This window comes from Piliocolobus tephrosceles, chromosome 12 (genome assembly GCF_002776525.5).
Source record: "Piliocolobus tephrosceles isolate RC106 chromosome 12, ASM277652v3, whole genome shotgun sequence".
NCBI classification, from domain to species: Eukaryota; Metazoa; Chordata; class Mammalia; order Primates; family Cercopithecidae; genus Piliocolobus; species Piliocolobus tephrosceles.
Window position 1 is genome coordinate 83,943,941 of NC_045445.1, and position 18,347 is coordinate 83,962,287.

Genomic DNA, 18,347 nt, shown 5'->3' on the forward strand with positions numbered 1-18,347 from the left:
GGCCTGAGCATCCCAAATGATATTGTCCTCCCAGCGTCCATACACCAGATCCTCATTGTCAATGGGAAAAATAGAGTACCAAGGTTTGTCATCATCCAGAGTGGCTGCAGAACCTTGCTGAACATTGTAAGCCATCGCATTCCTAGTCATGCTAGAAGGAAGCCAGCCTGCCAGGCTTGCACGCTGAGGTTTTGTCCCTTTGTGTTTGACATCCTCCCCATCCCAGATGATATCATCCTCCCAATGCAGCTGTGTCACCATCAGGAAGTTTTCATCAGCCAGAAGATCAGTGCCATTGTTTTCCTCAAGTTTCCTAAATTCCTGGGTGAGTAGGGAAGAAAAAACACACCCTCGATTGGTCACTGGTCAAAGTTTACACTCCAAATTCCACGTTAGAGATACAGATACATCGTAAGTGGTCCTTTACTTGAAACAACCACTTGATAAAAGAGGAATATTTGCCTCTTCCCACTCCTAGTCTGGCACAGCACTCACTTCACAAACAGAATCCTTAGTATAGCACCCAGCTACCAGGGTGATATACCATATCAAATAAAAGGCTGAGACACCTCAATCTCCCACCAAAGAAACCCTACCCAGTATCTCCCGAATTAAAAAGTAAAGTTAGTAAAAGTAATAGGACCTGAGTACACTGATTCCTTTCTTACATACCAGTGTTGCTCACCTCTGTCATTCTAGATTTTATCACAGGTTCATGTTCTGTCTTTCTCAGTTTGAAGCCATAGTCAAACCCACTGCCATCTTCAGGGACACCCAGCATATCGTACCACAGTCGGGCAGGCCCATAACGCCACTCAGCCACTCTTGGCTTGGTATCTGTCACTTTATCTATATCTCCAGTTGACTGGGAAAATTTGGACTCCACAGGAGCCATCATTGTGATCTGTAACAGAAAAAAGAAGTAGAGCAGGGAGAATTTCCTGATCCCAGCTGTCCTAAGGCTATAGAGAGTTAACAGTCAGGAGGGGAACTTAAGAGAAACTGAGGATGATTTACCTGGAGTTAGAATGTAAACAATGGAGATGTATCATAGCACATTCCGCCTATTGATCAAACCTTATTCAGCAGCATATCATCATCTACCCCTCTCATCCCCGCCTACCCCACCAAACATTTTTCTTTTACAATAGGGAAGGGGCAGCCACTGAGATTGAACCCATGATTACTCATTGAGAATTAGCACAGAATTCTATCTGCTATGCTGTTATTTACAATTTAGACATAAACTAGAGAGAATTCACTGAATTCATTTGTTCCTCTCATAAGCCTTAATCTCAGGTCTCCATTTTGCCTACTTCATCATCAGAGAGACACTGCTCTGGAGGTGGTGGTGGAGCGTAGTCATAGTTCCACAAAGACTTCTGGCTGACTTCTGATTCTACTGAGCATTCCACCTCCTGGATCTGCTCCTCTTGTATCAGCTCACGGTGCTTCTTCTTCCTCTTTCTCCGAGCACTCCGCCAAACAGATGGGACATTCTTCCCTGGTCCAAAAAGACGTAGGAAGCGTAACACCTAGAACACAGAATACATTACTATGACAGAGACTCAGTCAGATAGGAAAACAGCAGCATCTGGGCCTGAAAACTCCCCTGAGAGATCTATTCAAATGCGGGGGAGAAATAAAGGAGTGTTGCATTCAGACTTACAACATCTAACAAGAAAGTAAAAAAGTGTTCCTTAATAATTTGGACTAGTTCTTTTAAGGTAACAGGGAAATTTCCAATGAGAACAGCATAAATCACATTTACTATCAATATATACAACTTTAAAAAAAAGACCTAATACAGTGTGAAGAACTCTTATATAGCCAATAATATGTCACTGAGTAAGGAAACCCTTAGGTCTATTCCATACTCAGCATCTTAACAACGAAACTCATTATTTGGAAGAGGTCAGTGGTTTGCAATCTGGGCATTCTCCATACAATGTACCTTTCCAGGTCGAAATTCTGGAAAAAGTTCTGTGACACTTGGCAACAGCTTGGTGGCATCATGTTGCATAATCCCAGCCAATGGAAGGGTCAGCTTTCCATCCTCAGATTCTGCCTGTGTTGCTTCCTGAGGTCCCATCTCAGATTCTGAGTCAGAGGAACTACTGAAGTCCACTTTCTCTGAGGCCAAAGAGGAAGGGGCAATGATGGAGGGCAAGATGATGCCTTCTCCATTTTCAGACACTGCAACAAGGAAGAGAAACCCCTTTGGCATGTAACTGTGAACATATTTCCTCGAATTCCGCAAACACCCACTTTAGGCTATACACATGGCTCAATGCCAGGAGATATAGGCCCAAGCACCCAAATCATAATACTAGTATGCAACCCAGAAAACTCTTCTAACTCGTTATCTCCCATCATCCCCCAACTCACCACGTACCTGGTACCCTAGGGTTGTGATGAGAAAACAAACACTATTACTAGGTTTACTACTTTCGGTTTCTGTTTTTGAGACAGAGTCTTGTTCTGTCGTAGAGGCTGGAGTGCAGTGGTGAGATCTCAGCTCGCTGAAACCTCTATCTCCTGGGTTCAAGTGATTCTCCTGCCTCAGCCTCCTGAGTAGCTGGGATTACAGTCATGCGCCACCACAGCTGGCTAAATTTTTGTATTTTTAGTAGAGACAGGGTTTCACCGTCTTGGCCAGGCTAGTCTCGAACTCCTGACCTCAAATGATCTGCCCGTCTCCACCTCCCAAAGCGCTTGGATTACAGGTGTGAGCCACCACGCCTGGCCCTACTTTCTGTTAAGTAACCAATATTGTAACCAATGTTGTGACCAATAGCAAAATTATGTAACACTTTATACCGCTCAGGTAGTCCTAGTTCAGAGACCCATGAGCTGGAGAATCTTTTTAAGCCCACAGGACAACATTAAGATTCTTTGGCATAAAGAAGATCTATGAAACAGCTGACATTTAGCAGACTATTAAAAAGAAATGGCTTAAAACTCCAACAGGAAGAATTTAGGTAAATGCAAGCCTCAACATATAAGTCAATCAAACACACTACTCTTCCTCAATTTTCAAGCCTAGGACAGTTACTGTTATAGGAATAGGTAAGATAAACACTGAAGACTCTACCAGCCTTTGAAATCTCTGAATATCTGGTAGTTGACACTATTTGATTTATCAACATTCCAGGGCACCTTCCTTATTTAACCACTTCACTGAAAATAAAGCCATCTAAACAAGTAGTTTCTAAATACCAGTATACAGATCAGTTGTATCATAAATTACTTAAGAAACTCTTTAAAATTCTTGGGTTTGGCAGGGCACAGTGGATCACGCCTGTAATCCCAGCACTTTGGAAGGCCAAGGCAAGAGGATCACTTGAGGTCAGGAGTTCCAGCCCCTACTCTGGAGGCTAAGGCACAAGAATTACTTGAATCCGGGAGGCAGAGATTGTAGTGAGCCAAGATCGTGCTACTACACTCCAACCTGGGCAACACAGCAAGACTCTTTCTCAAAAAAAAAAATTAATTAATTGAATTGAATTGAATTCCTGGACTCTACCCAAGATCTTCTGAATCAGGTTCAAGGGGTAAAAGTCAGGTATTGGGTTTTTTTTGTTTTTTTTTTTTTTAAGACTAAGTGATTCCGATGGGTAACCAGATTTGAGAACCACTGACTAAACTACTATATATTGAGCACGTTAAAATACTGTTGCCAAATGTTTTAAAAGTAAAACTTCCCTTTAATACTAAAATTTGAGATTGTATGAATTATTTCTATAAGTTTTGTCCTTTCGTATAAGCTTAAGTTTGTCCCTTATGTGTGAGCCACAAGACTGGACTTATGAATGGAAACTTGCTCCTAACACAAAAGTAGACAATCTCTACTTACCACCGGTAACAGCATCCTGGTCCTTATCCTTCTTCATTGGTCCCGGGGGTGGAGGTGGAGGAGGCATCAACTTGCAATCAATGTCTTCACAATCAGCATCATAGTCATCTTCATCATAATCTAATAAAACCAAGAACGTGATCTCCTCAATATCCAAAATATTACACAACTGCCTTAAGCTTCCTTGCCACTCAATTTTTTGTTTTTTTTTTAAGATGGAGTCTCGCCGGGCGCGGTGGCTCAAGCCTGTAATCCCAGCACTTTGGGAGGCCGAGACGGGCAGATCACGAGGTCAGGAGATCGAGGCCATCCTGTCTAACATGGTGAAACCCCGTCTCTACTAAAAAATACAAAAAACTAGCCGGGCGTGATGGCGGGCGCCTGTAGTCCCAGCTACTCGGGAGGCTGAGGCGGGAGAATGGCGTAAACCCGGGAGGCGGAGCTTGCAGTGAGCTGAGATCCGGCCACTGCACTCCAGCCTGGGCGACAGAGCAAGACTCCGTCTCAAAAAAAAAAAAAAAAAAAAAAAAAAAGATGGAGTCTCACTCTGTTGCGCAGGCTAGAGTGCAGTGGCACAATCTCGGCTCACTGCAACCTCCACCTCCCGAGTTCAAGTGATTCTCCTGCCTCAGCCTCCTGAATAGCTGGGATTACAGGCATGCGCCACCACGCCTGGCTAATTTTTGTATTTTTAGTAGAGAGAGGGTTTCATCATGTTGGTCAGGCTGGTCTCGAACTCCTGACCTCATGATCCGCCCACCTCGGCCTCCCAAAGTGCTGGGACTACAGGGCCACTCAATAATTTAAAGCACCCCATGAAGCACTATCCATATCCCTTAAGAACACACAAGTGAAAAAAGCAAGGTGAGGGCCAGGCATGATGGCTCACACCTGTAATCCCAGCACTTTGGGAGGCCAAGATGGGCAGATGGCTTGAGCCCACAATTTTAAGACCAGCCTAAACAACATGGAGAAACCCCATCTCCACAAAAAATACAAAAATTAGCTACGCGTGGTGACACATGCCTGTAGCACCAGCTACTCAGGAGGCTGGGGTGGAGTTACAGTTTGAGCCTGGGAGGTCAAGGCATTGACGAGCAGTAATCGTGTGACAGAGCAAGACCATGCCTCAAAATATTTTACATATACATATCTGAAACATAGCTTTAGCCTTTAGAAAGAGATGACGTCAAGGTGCAAGTCAATTGCTATAACATGAATAATACCTCATACAAGACATGATGGCTGGGCATGGTGGCTCACGCCAGCACTCTGGGAGGCTGAAATGGGCAGATCACCTGAGGTCAGGAGTTCCGAGACCAGCCTGGCCAACATGATAAAACCCCATCTCTGTCAAATACACAAAAATTAGCCAGGAGCGGTGGCATGTGCCTATAATCCCAGCTACTCAAGAGGCTGAGGCACAAGAATCACTTGAACCGGGAGGTGAAGGTTGCAGTAAACCGAGGTCGCGCCACTGCACTCCAGCCTGGGCGACAGAGTGAAACTATGTCTCAAAAATAAATAAATAAATAAATAATCATACAACATATGAAAGAGCTTCCAAGAGCTGTTTGAAACCTTTGCTCCTTTCCTGACCATATCTTTTTTAGAATTTTCATACTGGGCCGGGCACAGTGGCTCGCACCTGTAATTCCCAGCACTTTGGGAATCTTCTCCCTCTGTCAGTTTCCCGTAAGATTGGTCTTTCTTCTCATCTCTCAAATGAGAGATGACACAGTTTTTCTATCTATCATCTGCAGTTTATTACTCTTTTCACTGCCCTTTAGCCATTGGCATCACTCAAGACTTCGTCCTGAAGACTCTGCTTTTATTCCCCTGCACATTCCCTATTCCCTTTCTCAAGAATCACCTTCACCTAGATTAAATCCAAATCTACATATGCGGCCTTAATTTACCTCCTCGGGCCGGGCATGGTGGCTCACGCCTGTAATCCCAGCACTTTGGGAGGCCAAGGCAGGTGGATAATGAGGTCAGGAGATCGAGACCATCCTGGCTAACACGGTGAAACCCCGTCTCTATTAAAAATACAAAAATTAGCTAGGCGCAATGGCAGGCGCCTGTAGTCCCAGCTACTCGGGAGGCTGAGGCAGGAGAATCACTTGAACACAGGTGGCAGAGGTTGCAGTGAGCCAAGATCACGCCACTGCACTCTAGCCTGGGTGACAGAGGGAGACTCTTGTCTCAAAAAAAAAAAAAAAAAAAAATTTTACCTCCTCTACAATTCCACAACTCTTCTGCTTCCTAAAGAATCTTTCTACTCAGATATTTAACAACTGTACCTTATAAAACACTGAAATATCCTTCATCTCTTTTAAATTCCCTATCAACATCACATCCACATGCATTTTCCCAGTTTATGACTTTAGTCCACTGTCTCCTTCATCAATCTCGTGACCCCCAATATACATTTGTCCAGTTGATCATTACAAATGTAGGGCCAGCGAGGTGGCTCACACCTGTAATCCCAGCATTTTGGGAGGCTGAGGCAGGCGGACTGCCTGAGCTCAGGAGTTCAAGACCAGCCTAGGCAACATGGTGAAACCCAGTCTCTACTAAAATTCAAAAAATTAGCTGGGAGAGGTGGTACGGGCCTGTAGTCACAGCTATTCAGGAGGCTGAGGCAGGATAATCGCTTGAACCTGGGAGGCAGAGGTTACAGTGAGCCCTGACTATGCCACTGCACTCTAGCCTGGGCGACAGAGCAAGACTCCGTCTCAAAAAAAAAAAAAAAAAAAAAAAAAAGCATAGCAACTTTCTACTATAAAACTTCCATTATGTGCCAGGCATTTCTAGATGTTTTATGTATAATCCTCCCAATAACACTTCACAACAGGAATTATCCTGAGATATGGAAGAGACTGAATTTTAAGTGACAAAATTACAATACAAGCCTGGTTTAACAACAAACCCTACACTCTTTCCAACACAATTCCTCACTCACCAAGCCTTGTATGTATGTAGGTATGTATGTATGTATGTATATATTTATTTATTTATTTATTTATTTTGAGACAGGGGTCTTGCTCTGTTGCCCAGGCTAGAGCAGAGGCTTGATCATAGCTCACTGCAACCTCCAACTCCTGGGCTCAAGTTATCTTCCCACCACAGCCTCCTGAGTAAGTGGGACTATAGGCAACCAAGTCCTACGACACTTTATCAGTATCTTCTAAGTTTGACCCTAGCTGTCTTTTTTTTTTTTTTTTGAGGCGGAGTTTCGCTCTTGTCCCCCAGGCTGGAGTGCAGTGGCATGATCTCAGCTCACTGCAACCTTCGCCTCCCGGGTTCAAGCGATTCTTCTGTCTCAGCCTCCCAAGTAGCTGGGATTACAGAAGCGTGCTACCATACCCGGCTAATTTTTGCATTTTTAGTACAGACGGGGTTTCACCATGTTGGTCAGGCTGGACTCGAACTCCTGACCGCAAGTTATCCGTCCTCCTCAGCCTCCCAAAGTGCTGGGATTATAGGCGTGAGCCACCACGCCCGGCATGACCCTAGTTATCATTTTCTACAATTGTCACCCTACTTCAGACCTTAATAACATCTCTAGCCTGCAAGAACAGCCTCCAAGTTGATGTGACATTCACTCTTTAACTAATCAAAACCTCAGAGCGACAAGTATCACTCTTCTAAAGCATCACAAAGGGAAGCCTCTAAGACTGTAAACTAGCAACGCAGAAAAAAAGGAAAGTCAACTAATATTGACAAGAGCATTTACCATTATACTATGTGCTTTCACATCATGTGATAAACTTAAATTCTCACAAAACTATTATTAATGTAACTATTATCACCTTTACTACTGACAAGAAAACTGAGGGATTATTACAAATGAGAAATCCAAGCCTCAGAGATTGAGCAACATGCTCACAGTCACACTAAATATGGAGTTGGAATTTGAATCTATGACACTCTAAGCCTAGGACACTTTGACTCCAAAGTCCTTTTCTTTTCATTATACCATCCTGCCTCTCACTCAACAGTCTATGATGGTTTACAATTCCTTATGTCATCAAATCCCAAGTAATACGTACATAAAAGGTACTGTGAAATTGCTCTATTCTTGGTTCTTGCTATTTGGCAGCATGTTTTCTACTCCTTTCAAGAAAACCTACTGGCTAATTCCCCCCTCTACACACACGACTTGCTTATTTCTACATATCTCCAAACCTTTAGACAAGCCATGTTTTCAAATCAAAATGCCCTGCTGCTCCTTCTCCAACAAACCTTGCCTCACTTTCAAAATGCTACTCAAAATTCACCTCCATGAAAGCTTTATTAGCAATCTACACCCACTTCCAATTATTCCCAAGAAGCAACCTTGTAAATCAAGCCACGCAAAGGAGCCAATGCCAAGGAAGGAAAAAGCTAAGGGTATAGGTGAAGGCACCCCTAGAGGACAAGATAAATTAGAAATGAGCATCCCAGAGTACTGAGATTCTATCAAATGTAGCATCCTCCTTTTCCAGGAAGTCAGCTCATAAAACTCACCTAGGGAAATTCCCAGCCTTTTCCTTACCATCCCTAGTCAAGACAATAAACACAAACTTGGAAATTATAACTTCTACTGAAAATAATAACTGCCACCATCTCCCCTCAGTCAGGGTGCTCAAAAATGACAGCTATTGACTTACCTATTCTGGCAGCCCATCAAAACTAAATATAACACTCTATATATAGAAACAGGAGCTCACAGTTGGTTTGTCTTACTATGACTAATTGTTCTGCATTTATTTATGTCATCTTCCCCACAAGATAACAATATCCTTAAAGACAGGGCTTATATCTTCTATTTTTCGTGGGTTAATTTTCGTATATGCAGTATAGTTAATTATTTTAATATAAGCAGCACTCAAATCCATAAGCTGTCCCGAAAAAATTAAGTTCAAGTATTTACCAAGGTTTTATTCACATTCACCAGCAGCCTGAAATCTAGTTCAAAGAGGTGGACAATGAATGAATAACGAGCAACTTCATATAAAACTTTCAAGCAGGCCGGGCAGGGTGGCTCACACCTGTAATCCCAACACTTTGGGAGGCAAAGGTGGGTGGATCACCTGAGATCAGGAGTTCGAGACCAGCCTGGTCAACATGGCAAAACCTCATCTCTACTAAAAATACAAGAAAAATTAGCTGGGAGTGGTGGCGTGCACCTGTAGTCCCAGCTACTGGGGAAGCTGAGGTGGGAGAATCACTTGAACCTGGTAGGTGGATGTTGCAGTGAGGCAAGATTGCGCCACTGCGCTCCAGCCTTGGTGATAGAGAGAGACTCCGTCGGGGGCGTGGCAGGGGGAGTTTCAGGCAGTGAGAGGTAGAATAGGGCAGTGCAAAGAATGAACTATAAAGAACTGTGGACCAATAGCTCTAGATTCCAGACCACTAAATTGAACTCTTCAAGTTTCGAAAATGGACTTCATTATCTTTTGAGACAGCATTTAGCTCTTGCCGCCCAGGCTGGAATACAGCACGTCGTTTTTGCTCACTGCAACCTCCCCCTCCCTGGGTTCAAGCGATTCTCATGCCTCAGCCTCCCGAGTAGCTGGGACTACAGACGCACGCCACCATGCCCAGCTAACTTTTGTACTTTACTTAGTAGAGACAGGGTTTCTCCATGTTGGCCAGGCTGGTCTCGAACTCCTGGCCTTATGTGATCTGCCCGCCTGGGACTCCCAAAGTGCTGGGTTTACAAAGGCCTGAGCCACCACACCCAGCCAACTTCATTATCTTTGAAACACACTGCCTAGGCCGGGCGCAGCAGCTCACGCCTGTAATCCCAGCACTTTGGGAGGCCAAGGCAGGCTGATCACGAGGTCAGGAGATGGAGACCATCCTGGCTAACATGGTGAAACCCTATCTCTACCAAAAATAAAAATAAAAATAAAAATTAGCCGGGCAAGGTGGCGGGCGCCTGTAGTCCCAGCTACTGAGGAGGCAAAGGCAGGAAAATGGCATGAACCCAGGAGGCGGAGCTTGATCTCAGCTCACTGTAACCTCCGCCTCCGGTTTGAAGCAATTCTCCTGTCTCAGCCTCCCAAGTAGCTGGGATTACAGGCATGTAATCCCACACCTGGCCAATTTTCTTGTATTTTTAGTAGAGAAGGGGTTTCACCATGTTGGCCAGACGGGTTTCGAACTCCTGACCTCAAATGACCATGCTCCCCCACAGGCGTGAGCCACTGCATCCTGCGTAAAACAATGAACTTGATACCTGCTTGCAAATATGTTTTCTTCTTCTCTGGTATAAGGTGCTACATTATACAATCAGAACAAGATGCTACACTGTAGAATCAGAACCTCAGACTTAGAAGGTAAAGTCAGTAAGTGGAAGGAGTCTTAGGAATTATTTATTTGTAACCTCTAGTAGAAAAGGAAAACTTGAACTTTAGAGAACTTTATAATAAAACGTGGAATTTTATCAAAAGTAATACAATTAGCTAGTGGTAGACTCTAACTCAGTTCATTACACGTTGTTTGAGTACTTGTTATGTACTCTAAACTGACAGGAAGTGTGTTTCTTTTTTTTTTTTTGAGACGGAGTCTCGCTCTGTCGCCCAGGCTGGAGTGTAGTGGCACGATCTAGGCTCACTGCAACCTCCGCCTGTCGGTTTGAAGCAATTTTTCCTGCCTCAGCCTCCCGAGTACCTGGTATTACACTCCATGTGCCACCACACCTGGCTAATTTTGTATTTTTAGTAGACCAGGTTTCTCCATGTTTGTCAGGCTTGTCTCAAACTCCCGACCTCAGGTAGGTAATACACCCGCCTCGGTCTCCCAAAGTGCTGGTGTGAGCCACCGCGTCCTGCCTTAGTTCACTGTTTATGTATGACCTTGCATCCCTCTTGAACTATCAATTCCTTCAGGGCAAAAACTGAATTTGTTTCATAGTTTCCAACTTTGAAGTGCATCTCACAAACCCCTGCAGGTATTCAAATACCAGATGACAAGGAAGCTACTTGTCATTAACCAAGAATTCATGACTGAACAGTATGAGGAATAACCAGGAGTACAGTTAACACTGGCCAGAACAAAAAAAGATAGCAGCTACTTGGAACTCAGCTGACAAAGGGAGAGGAGCAAAGCAAAGGCATAGAGAGCAGGAACAATGGCAGAAAGCAGGCATGGAAACTAGAGCCCAAACTGGACTATACAGCAGGATAATGCACTGGAATGTTCAAGCTAATACACCAAAGAATCACCTGAGTGGCAAAGGGGCTGCAAGCTCCCCATTGTCTGCTGGTATCTTCGGCTTTCATCTTCTGCCACCTCGTTGATGTCTGAATAGTCCACAGCATCTTCTGTACTCCTAATCCACCCTATGAAAAAGCAGGGAGAATCCAACAACAGTAAGTGACCCTCACTCCCTCAGGTAATTCCCATTTAAAAGTACATGTACAGGCTGGATGTGGTGGCTCACGCCTGTAATCCCAGCACTTTGGGGGACCGAGGCAGGTGGATCACCTCAGGTCAGGAGTTCGAGACCAGTCTGACCAATATGATGAAACCCTGTCTCTACTAAAAATACAAAAATTAGCCGGGCGTGGTGGCGCGCGCCTGTAGTCCCAGCTACTTGGGAGGCTCAGACAGGAGAAATGCTTGAACCCGGGTGGCGGAGGTTGCAGTCAGCCGAGATCACCCCACTGCACTCCAACCTGGGAGACAGAGCAAAACTCCATCTTACACACACAAAAAAGTACATATATAGTAGGTGGCTAGCCTCCTCCCCCACCTACTCCTCACAACCCAGACTTCACCTTCATCATTTACCAAGGCACCGTCAGTCCCGGTCAATTCTTCATTTGCCGTGAGTTCAGTGATCAGGCTGCCCAGCCCCAAAGCCCCCAAGCCTGCCAAGTGCTTCTTACACTCCTGAAAAAGGGACAGCACCAGAGTCGAAGACAACAACTAAATCTACGATTCCCACACCAGAAAGGCTTATTTCCCTGGTCCACAACAAAGTCACAAATCCACATGAAAAATGACTGTGCAGTGTGCCAAAAGGAGCAACACGTTCAAGAACTGCAATATCTATCTACCAAACTTTGCATCGATCAGATCTTTATTAAAGCACCACAGCCAACTGCATCGCCCACTTTAAAATATAATACTACAAGAGAAGACGAATCAAACAACTACCAAGACTGAACGAATGGAACGGTCGTTCTCGGAACCAGGGCCGAGGCAGGGAGATGAGTGGGATTGGAGGCGGCGAGACGGGGCTCCTTCGGGCCAAGTTTCGCATGAGCCTGTGGCACAGGAGGGGCCACAGCGGCCGACAGCTTCACCCCTCAAGAAAACGGGCCTAAGTGAAGGCGGTGTAGTTTCACGAGGGCGCAGGACACTATTTCACGGATGTCAGTGAAGACGCTGGGAGAACCACCTAAAAGGCGCACTGGGACCAGGAGGCCCGCCCGGGTGCTGGGAACACCCCATTGTCCTAAGCCTGGGGCCAGAACCAAACGAGCCGGGGGCAGGTCCTGTCCAGTCCTCTGGCTCTATAGAGCCATCTCAGGCTACCGATGTCAGAGGGGCAGGCAGTGTCAAGAATCTCCAAGCAGGTTACGGGTGGGAAGCCATCTCATTAGGCGAAACAAGCATGTGTCCTACTGTCTGATCGGCAGAGCACTAGCTCTAAAGCCACCATTCCCTACGCCCCTGGCCCCGGGCTCGCCTCGTGCTCTCTTCTGTCCACCCTCCCTCAGAACTGATCACTCCCACGCGACGCTGCTCCCGCACCCACGAGGGCGGGATCCTCCTCCCCGGCATTAACTGTGCCCTGTTCTCGCTGCCTGAGCACCCTCTGCTTTCCTCCCTGCACGTCCTTCCTCTGCTTAGCCGCACCCCCCCAGCCCTACCCCCACGCCCACCCCCTCACATCATCCAAGACGCTTTCCCCCTCCAGCTGCCCGGCTCCATTGATGTTGCCGAAAAGGAAACCCGCTAAAGAAAATGGGCCGCCTCCAGCAGAGTCTTCGTCGCTGTCCGTGTCTGACATGATGGCGGCAGCAGTGATGGTACCTGCTGCCCGCAGCAGCAAATCGCAGCCGGGTCCCATAGACCGGATATAAAACAGTCGCACAGAAGTGACTTACTGAGCTCCCTTACCCTACCAGCCTCTACCGGAAGCTGAATAAAGAGGGGGAGGGGAAGGGAGGGGAGGGGAGGGGAGGGGGAAGGGGGGAGAGGGGAGGGGAGGAAAACCCGGAAAGACCGGCTATCCTAAGAGAAAGAAGTAACTACTTTACTAACGGCTTTTGATTCGACGCTACGGGATCAGGAGGATGGATACGTGAAAAGCGATTGGTCAAAGAAAATATTCAGTCCCGCCCACTCCCACTGCTCTGCGCGCGAGCTTTCTCACGGCACCGAATTAGAACGATGGCTCTTCCTCCAGTCAGAAGGAGCTGCTCGGGTCACGTGGCTTACGCTCTGGCAACCTCGGATTCCTGTGCCACAATACCCGGAAGTAGGGATAAGAGCTGGTCTTTGTGCTGCCTGCGATTTCACCGATTCTTCCCAAGGAGATCGTTGACGTAAATTATACAGGCATTCCCCAGCTATGCTGAAGGTATCTTTGCAGGTTACTTGTTTTGAGTTGACATTTTTCCCTAGAAATTGATTTTTTGACCGGGCGCGGTGGCTCAGGCCTGTAGTTCCACCACTTTGAGAGGCCGAGGTGGGAGGATCGCTTGAGCCCACGAGTATGAGGCCAGCTAGGGCAAGAAAGCCAGACTCCATCCCTACACAAAATCTAAAAAATTAGCCAGATGTGGTGGCCAGTTCCTGTAGTCCCAGCTATTGGGGGGTCTGAGGTGGGAGCCAGGAGTTGGAGTCTGCAGTGACCTGTGATCGGGCCACTGCACTCCAGCCGCCTCAAAGAGAAATACTTTTTCCCCCAACGTTTTATTTCGGAAAATGTGGAATTTTAGTAAAATGAACAGCTGACCCTTAACCTAGACTCACAATTGTTAACATTTTGCTAGGATTTTTGTTTTTCTAAACCATTTACGGGCATCTTGTTCTTCACTCCTAAAAGGTACTAAAGTACCTTTATCACATCTTTAGGAAGTAAGTCAATATTATTTAACAAAGAGTCCGCACTTAAATTTCCCCAGTTGTCCTAGTTGGGACATTTTACGGGGTTTCGTCATGTTGCACAGGCTGGTTTCAAACTCCTGGGCTCAAGCAATCTGCTCGCTTCAGCCTCCCGAAATGCTGGGATTACAGGTGTGAGCCACCACGCCTGGCCTTCACCTTGCTTTTTTCACTTATTATAATAACATAGACTGAAATAATTTCTGTACCACACCATAGCACTCTTCCTCATTCTCCTTTTTTCCACTCTAGGATCCATTCACGTTTCATGCATTGTATTTGGTCATCTTCCTTTAGTCCAGAATCCACCTGCCTTTTTCTTTGTTTTTCATGACACTAAATATTTGGAAGAAGCCAGGCAAGTTGTCTTGAAAACATTCCATGATCGGAATTTCTCTTGTTTCCTTAGATTGATTCAAGTTAAAATACACGGCCGGGCGCGGTGGCTCAAGCCTGTAATCCCAGCACTTTGGGAGGCCGAGACAGGCGGATCACGAGGTCAGGAGATCAAGACCATCCTGGCTAACAGGGTGAAACTCCGTCTCTACTAAAAAATACAAAAACGCTAGCCGGGCCAGGTGGCGGGCGTCTGTAGTCCCAGCTACTCAGGAGGCTGAGGCAGGAGAATGGTGTAAACCCGGGAGGCGGAGCTTGCAGTGAGCTGAGATTCCAGCCTGGGCGACAGAGCGAGACTCTGTCTCAAAAAAAAAAATACATATATACATACATTGCAGCCTGGAATGCTTTTTAATGTACTTTATGGATAGTTATGTAGTGGCCCGGCGCAGTGGGCTCACGGTTGTAATCCCAGCACTTTGGGAGGCCGAGGTGGACGGATCACCTGAGGTCAGGAGTTCGAGACCAACCTGGCCAATACTTTGAAACCCTGTCTTTACTAAAAATATAAGAAAATTAGCCGACACAGTGGCGCACAGCTGTAGTCCCAGCTACTTGGGAAGCTGAGGCTGGAGAATCGCTTGAACCCGGGAGGTGGGGGTTGCAGTGAGCTGAGATCGTGCGGCTGCACTCCAACCTGGGCAACAGAGCCAGACTGTCTCAAAAAAAAAAAATTATTTAGTGCAATATATTGTCTCTTGGATGCTTGTACTTGAGGAAAAACAGATTAAATAAAGGTAGAGGCTTGTAGGGAGACTTCAGGTCCTATAAATATAAAAGATAACTTTTTTTTTTTCTTTTTGGAGAGACAGGGTCTCACACTACGTAGTCCAGGGTGGTCTTGAACTCCTGAGCCCAAACAGTCCTCCCACCTTGGCCTCCCAAAGTGTTGGGATTACAGGTATGAGCCACCACACCTAACCTAAAGATACCATTCTTGATTCAAAACATGGCTTTATATACTCACATTGTTTGGTCCAAAAAGTAAAATAAAAATTTTTTAAAAAGTAAAAATAGGCTGGGCACGGTGGCTCACTCCTGTAATCCCAGCACTTTGGGAGGCCCAGGCGGGCAGATCACCTGAAGTCAGGAGTTCGAGACCAGCCTAGCCAACATGGTGAAACCCCATCTCTACTAGAAATACAAATACAAATATTAGCCAGATGCGATGGTGGGCGCCTGTAATCCCAGTGATTCGGGAGGCCGAGGCAAGAGAATTGCTTGAATCCAAGAGACGGAGGTTGGCAGTGAACTTAGGTTGTGCCACCGCACTCCAGCCTGGGCGACAGAGCGAGACTCCGTCTAAAAAAGAAAAAGTTACTTAGTACAACATATTTTCTCTTGGATGCTTGTGCTTGAGAAAAAGCAGATGCAATGAGAGGTAGAGGCTTGTAGGATGTGGAAGGAGACTTCAGGTCCTATAAATATAAAAGATTACAATATTCTTTTTTTATTATTATTATTTTTTGTAGAAACAGGGTCTCACTATGTAGTCCAGGATGGTCTTGAACTCCTGAGCTCAAGCAGTCCTGCCTTGGCCTCCCAGAGTGTTGGGATTACAGGCATGAGCCACCACACCTAACCTAAAGATACCATTCTTGATTCAAAACATGCTTTTATATGTTCACACTGTTCTGTCCAAAAAGAAAAATAAAAATCTTTTTAAAAATAAAAATAGGCGGCCAGGCAAGGTGGCTCACGCTTGTAATCCCAGCACTTTGGGAGGCCGAGGTGGGCAGATCATGAGGTCAGGCTAACACGGTGAAACCCCATCTCTACTAAAGATACAAAAAATTAGCCGGTTGTGGTGGCGGGCGCCTGTAGTCCCAGCTACTCGGGAGACTGAGGCAGGAAAATGGCATGAACCCGGGAGGCGGACCTTACAGTGAGCTGAGATCACACCACTGCACTCCAGCCTGGGCAACAGAGCAAGACTCTGTCTCAGAAAAAAAATTAAAATAGGCCGGGCACGGTGGCTCACTTCTGTAATCCCAGCACTTTGGGAGGCCAAAGTGGGCAGATCACCTGACGTCAGGAGTTGAGACCAGCCTAGCCGACATGGTGAAACACTGTCTCTACTAAAAATACAAAAATTAGCCAGATGCGGTGGCAGGCGCCTGTAATCCCAGTGACTCAGGAGGCTGAGGCAAGAGAATCGCTTGAACCCAGGAGACAGTGGTTAGCAGTGAACCAAGATCATGCCACTGCACTCCATCCTGGGCAGCAAAGCAAGACTCCATCTCAAAAAAATTTAAAAAAAAAAAATGGTTTTATGTAAATTTACCTTGTAACCCAACAATTTCACTCATGGTTTTCTACCCAAGAGAATTAAAACATATGTCCACACAAAACCTTGTACATGTTCACAGCAGTGTTAATAATAGCCAAAAAGTAGAAACAACCCAAATGTCCGTCAACTGATAAGCAAAGTATGGGATATCCACATAATGGAATATTATTCAGCAATAAAAAGAAATGTAACCAGGCAGAGTGGCCAGCACTTGTAGTTCCAGCTATTTTGGAAGCTGAGGCAGGAGGATCGCTTAATCTCAGGAGTTCAGGGTTTAGCATGGTATGACTGTGCCTGTGAAGAGCCACTGGACTCTGGCCTGGGCAACACATCAAGACCCCATCTCTAAAAAAGAAATGAAGTACTAATGCATGCTACAAAATGAATGTGCGTTGAAAACATCCAAAATGAATGAAGTAAGTTACAAAAGACCATATATTACATTATTTCATTTATATGAAATACCCAGAAAAGACATTTGTAGAAGAAAGTAGACTAGTTTGTCTAGGGCTAGAGGTGGGAACAGGGATTTAGTGAATGAGGCATCTTTTTGGGATGATAGAAATGTTCTAAAAGGGGATCTTGGAGATGGCTGCACAACTAAGTAAATATTAAAAAGTATTAAATTGTACACTTGAAATGGGTGGATTTTATGTTATATAAATTATACCTCAATAAAGCTGGGTTTGAATAAAAAAACATGGTTCTTTCCTTACTAGTGCACCAGCACTACACAGAATTACCAGCCAGTATTAGTCAATTTTTATAACAAACAGAAGGATATTTTGCTGAGATGACTGGAAGAGGCAAAGCACATTAAATGATGTCTTATCTTTACAACTCCAGCCCCTAGTATGGTAATGCTTGTAACATAGTAGGAGCTTAATAATTATTTGCTGAGGCCAGGCACGATGGTTCATGCCTGTAATCCCAGCACTTTGGGAGGCCTAGGCAGGCAGATCACCTGAACTCAGGAGTTTGAGACCCAGCTGGGCAACGTGGTGAAACCCTGTCTCTACTAAAATTCAGAAATTAGCCGGGCATGGTGGCACACCCCTGTAGTCCCAGCTACTCCAGAGGCTGAGGCATGAGAATCGCTTGAGCCCAGGAGGCGGAGGTTGCAGTGAGCCGACATCACACCACTGCACTCCAGCTTGGGCTACAGAGTGAGACTCCATCTCAAAAAAAAAAGTCTAAACAGGATCTAGTTTCAGGCACTAAAAAGGATAAGACATCAGTTTGAAAAGATCCCTATCAGAACAATATGAATTCTTCTAAAATTGAAGCAACAACATCAAGTTTATGTTCAAGTTTAGGTGAAAGAATGGTGAAATCATTGGTGCTTTATGAAACGTTTGTGGGGACAATGCCATAAAGAAATCAGCAGTTGGCCGGGCGCGGTGGCTCAAGCCTGTAATCCCAGCACTTTGGGAGGCCGAGACGGGCGGATCACGAAGTCAGGAGATCGAGACCATCCTGGCAAACACGGTGAAACCCCGTCTCTACTAAAAAATACAAAAAACTAGCCGGGCGAGGTGGCGGGCGCCCGTAGTCCCAGCTACTCGGAGGCTGAGGCAGGAGAATGGCATAAACCCGGGAGGCGGAGCTTGCAGTGAGCTGAGATCCGGCCACTGCACTCCAGCCCGGGCGACAGAGCGAGACTCCGTCTCAAAAAAAAAAAAAAAAAAAAAA

At 45.7% G+C, this 18,347-nt stretch overlaps 1 protein-coding gene across 6 annotated transcripts in view; it reads right to left on the reverse strand.

Moving 5' to 3' along the window:
• The window catches only part of TAF1 (TATA-box binding protein associated factor 1), a 120,101-nt gene extending 107,088 nt beyond the window's left edge, over nucleotides 1-13,013 (reverse strand). For 2 of the 6 annotated variants that reach the window (XM_023201882.2, XM_023201879.1), the window contains exons 1-8: nucleotides 12,750-12,929; nucleotides 11,629-11,743; nucleotides 11,074-11,190; nucleotides 3,857-3,976; nucleotides 1,955-2,196; nucleotides 1,317-1,535; nucleotides 686-904; nucleotides 114-321 (exon numbers count right to left, since the gene is read on the reverse strand). In XM_023201882.2, the coding sequence (XP_023057650.1) occupies nucleotides 114-321; nucleotides 686-904; nucleotides 1,317-1,535; nucleotides 1,955-2,196; nucleotides 3,857-3,976; nucleotides 11,074-11,190; nucleotides 11,629-11,743; nucleotides 12,750-12,929 (1,420 nt within the window). Of the gene's footprint in view, nucleotides 1-113; nucleotides 322-685; nucleotides 905-1,316; nucleotides 1,536-1,954; nucleotides 2,197-3,856; nucleotides 3,977-11,073; nucleotides 11,191-11,628; nucleotides 11,744-12,010; nucleotides 12,718-12,749 lie in introns of those variants that run through there. The other 4 variants (XM_023201883.2, XM_023201880.3, XM_023201881.3 and 1 more) reach the window with 4 other exon arrangements.
• Between the last annotated feature and the right edge of the window lie 5,334 nt (nucleotides 13,014-18,347).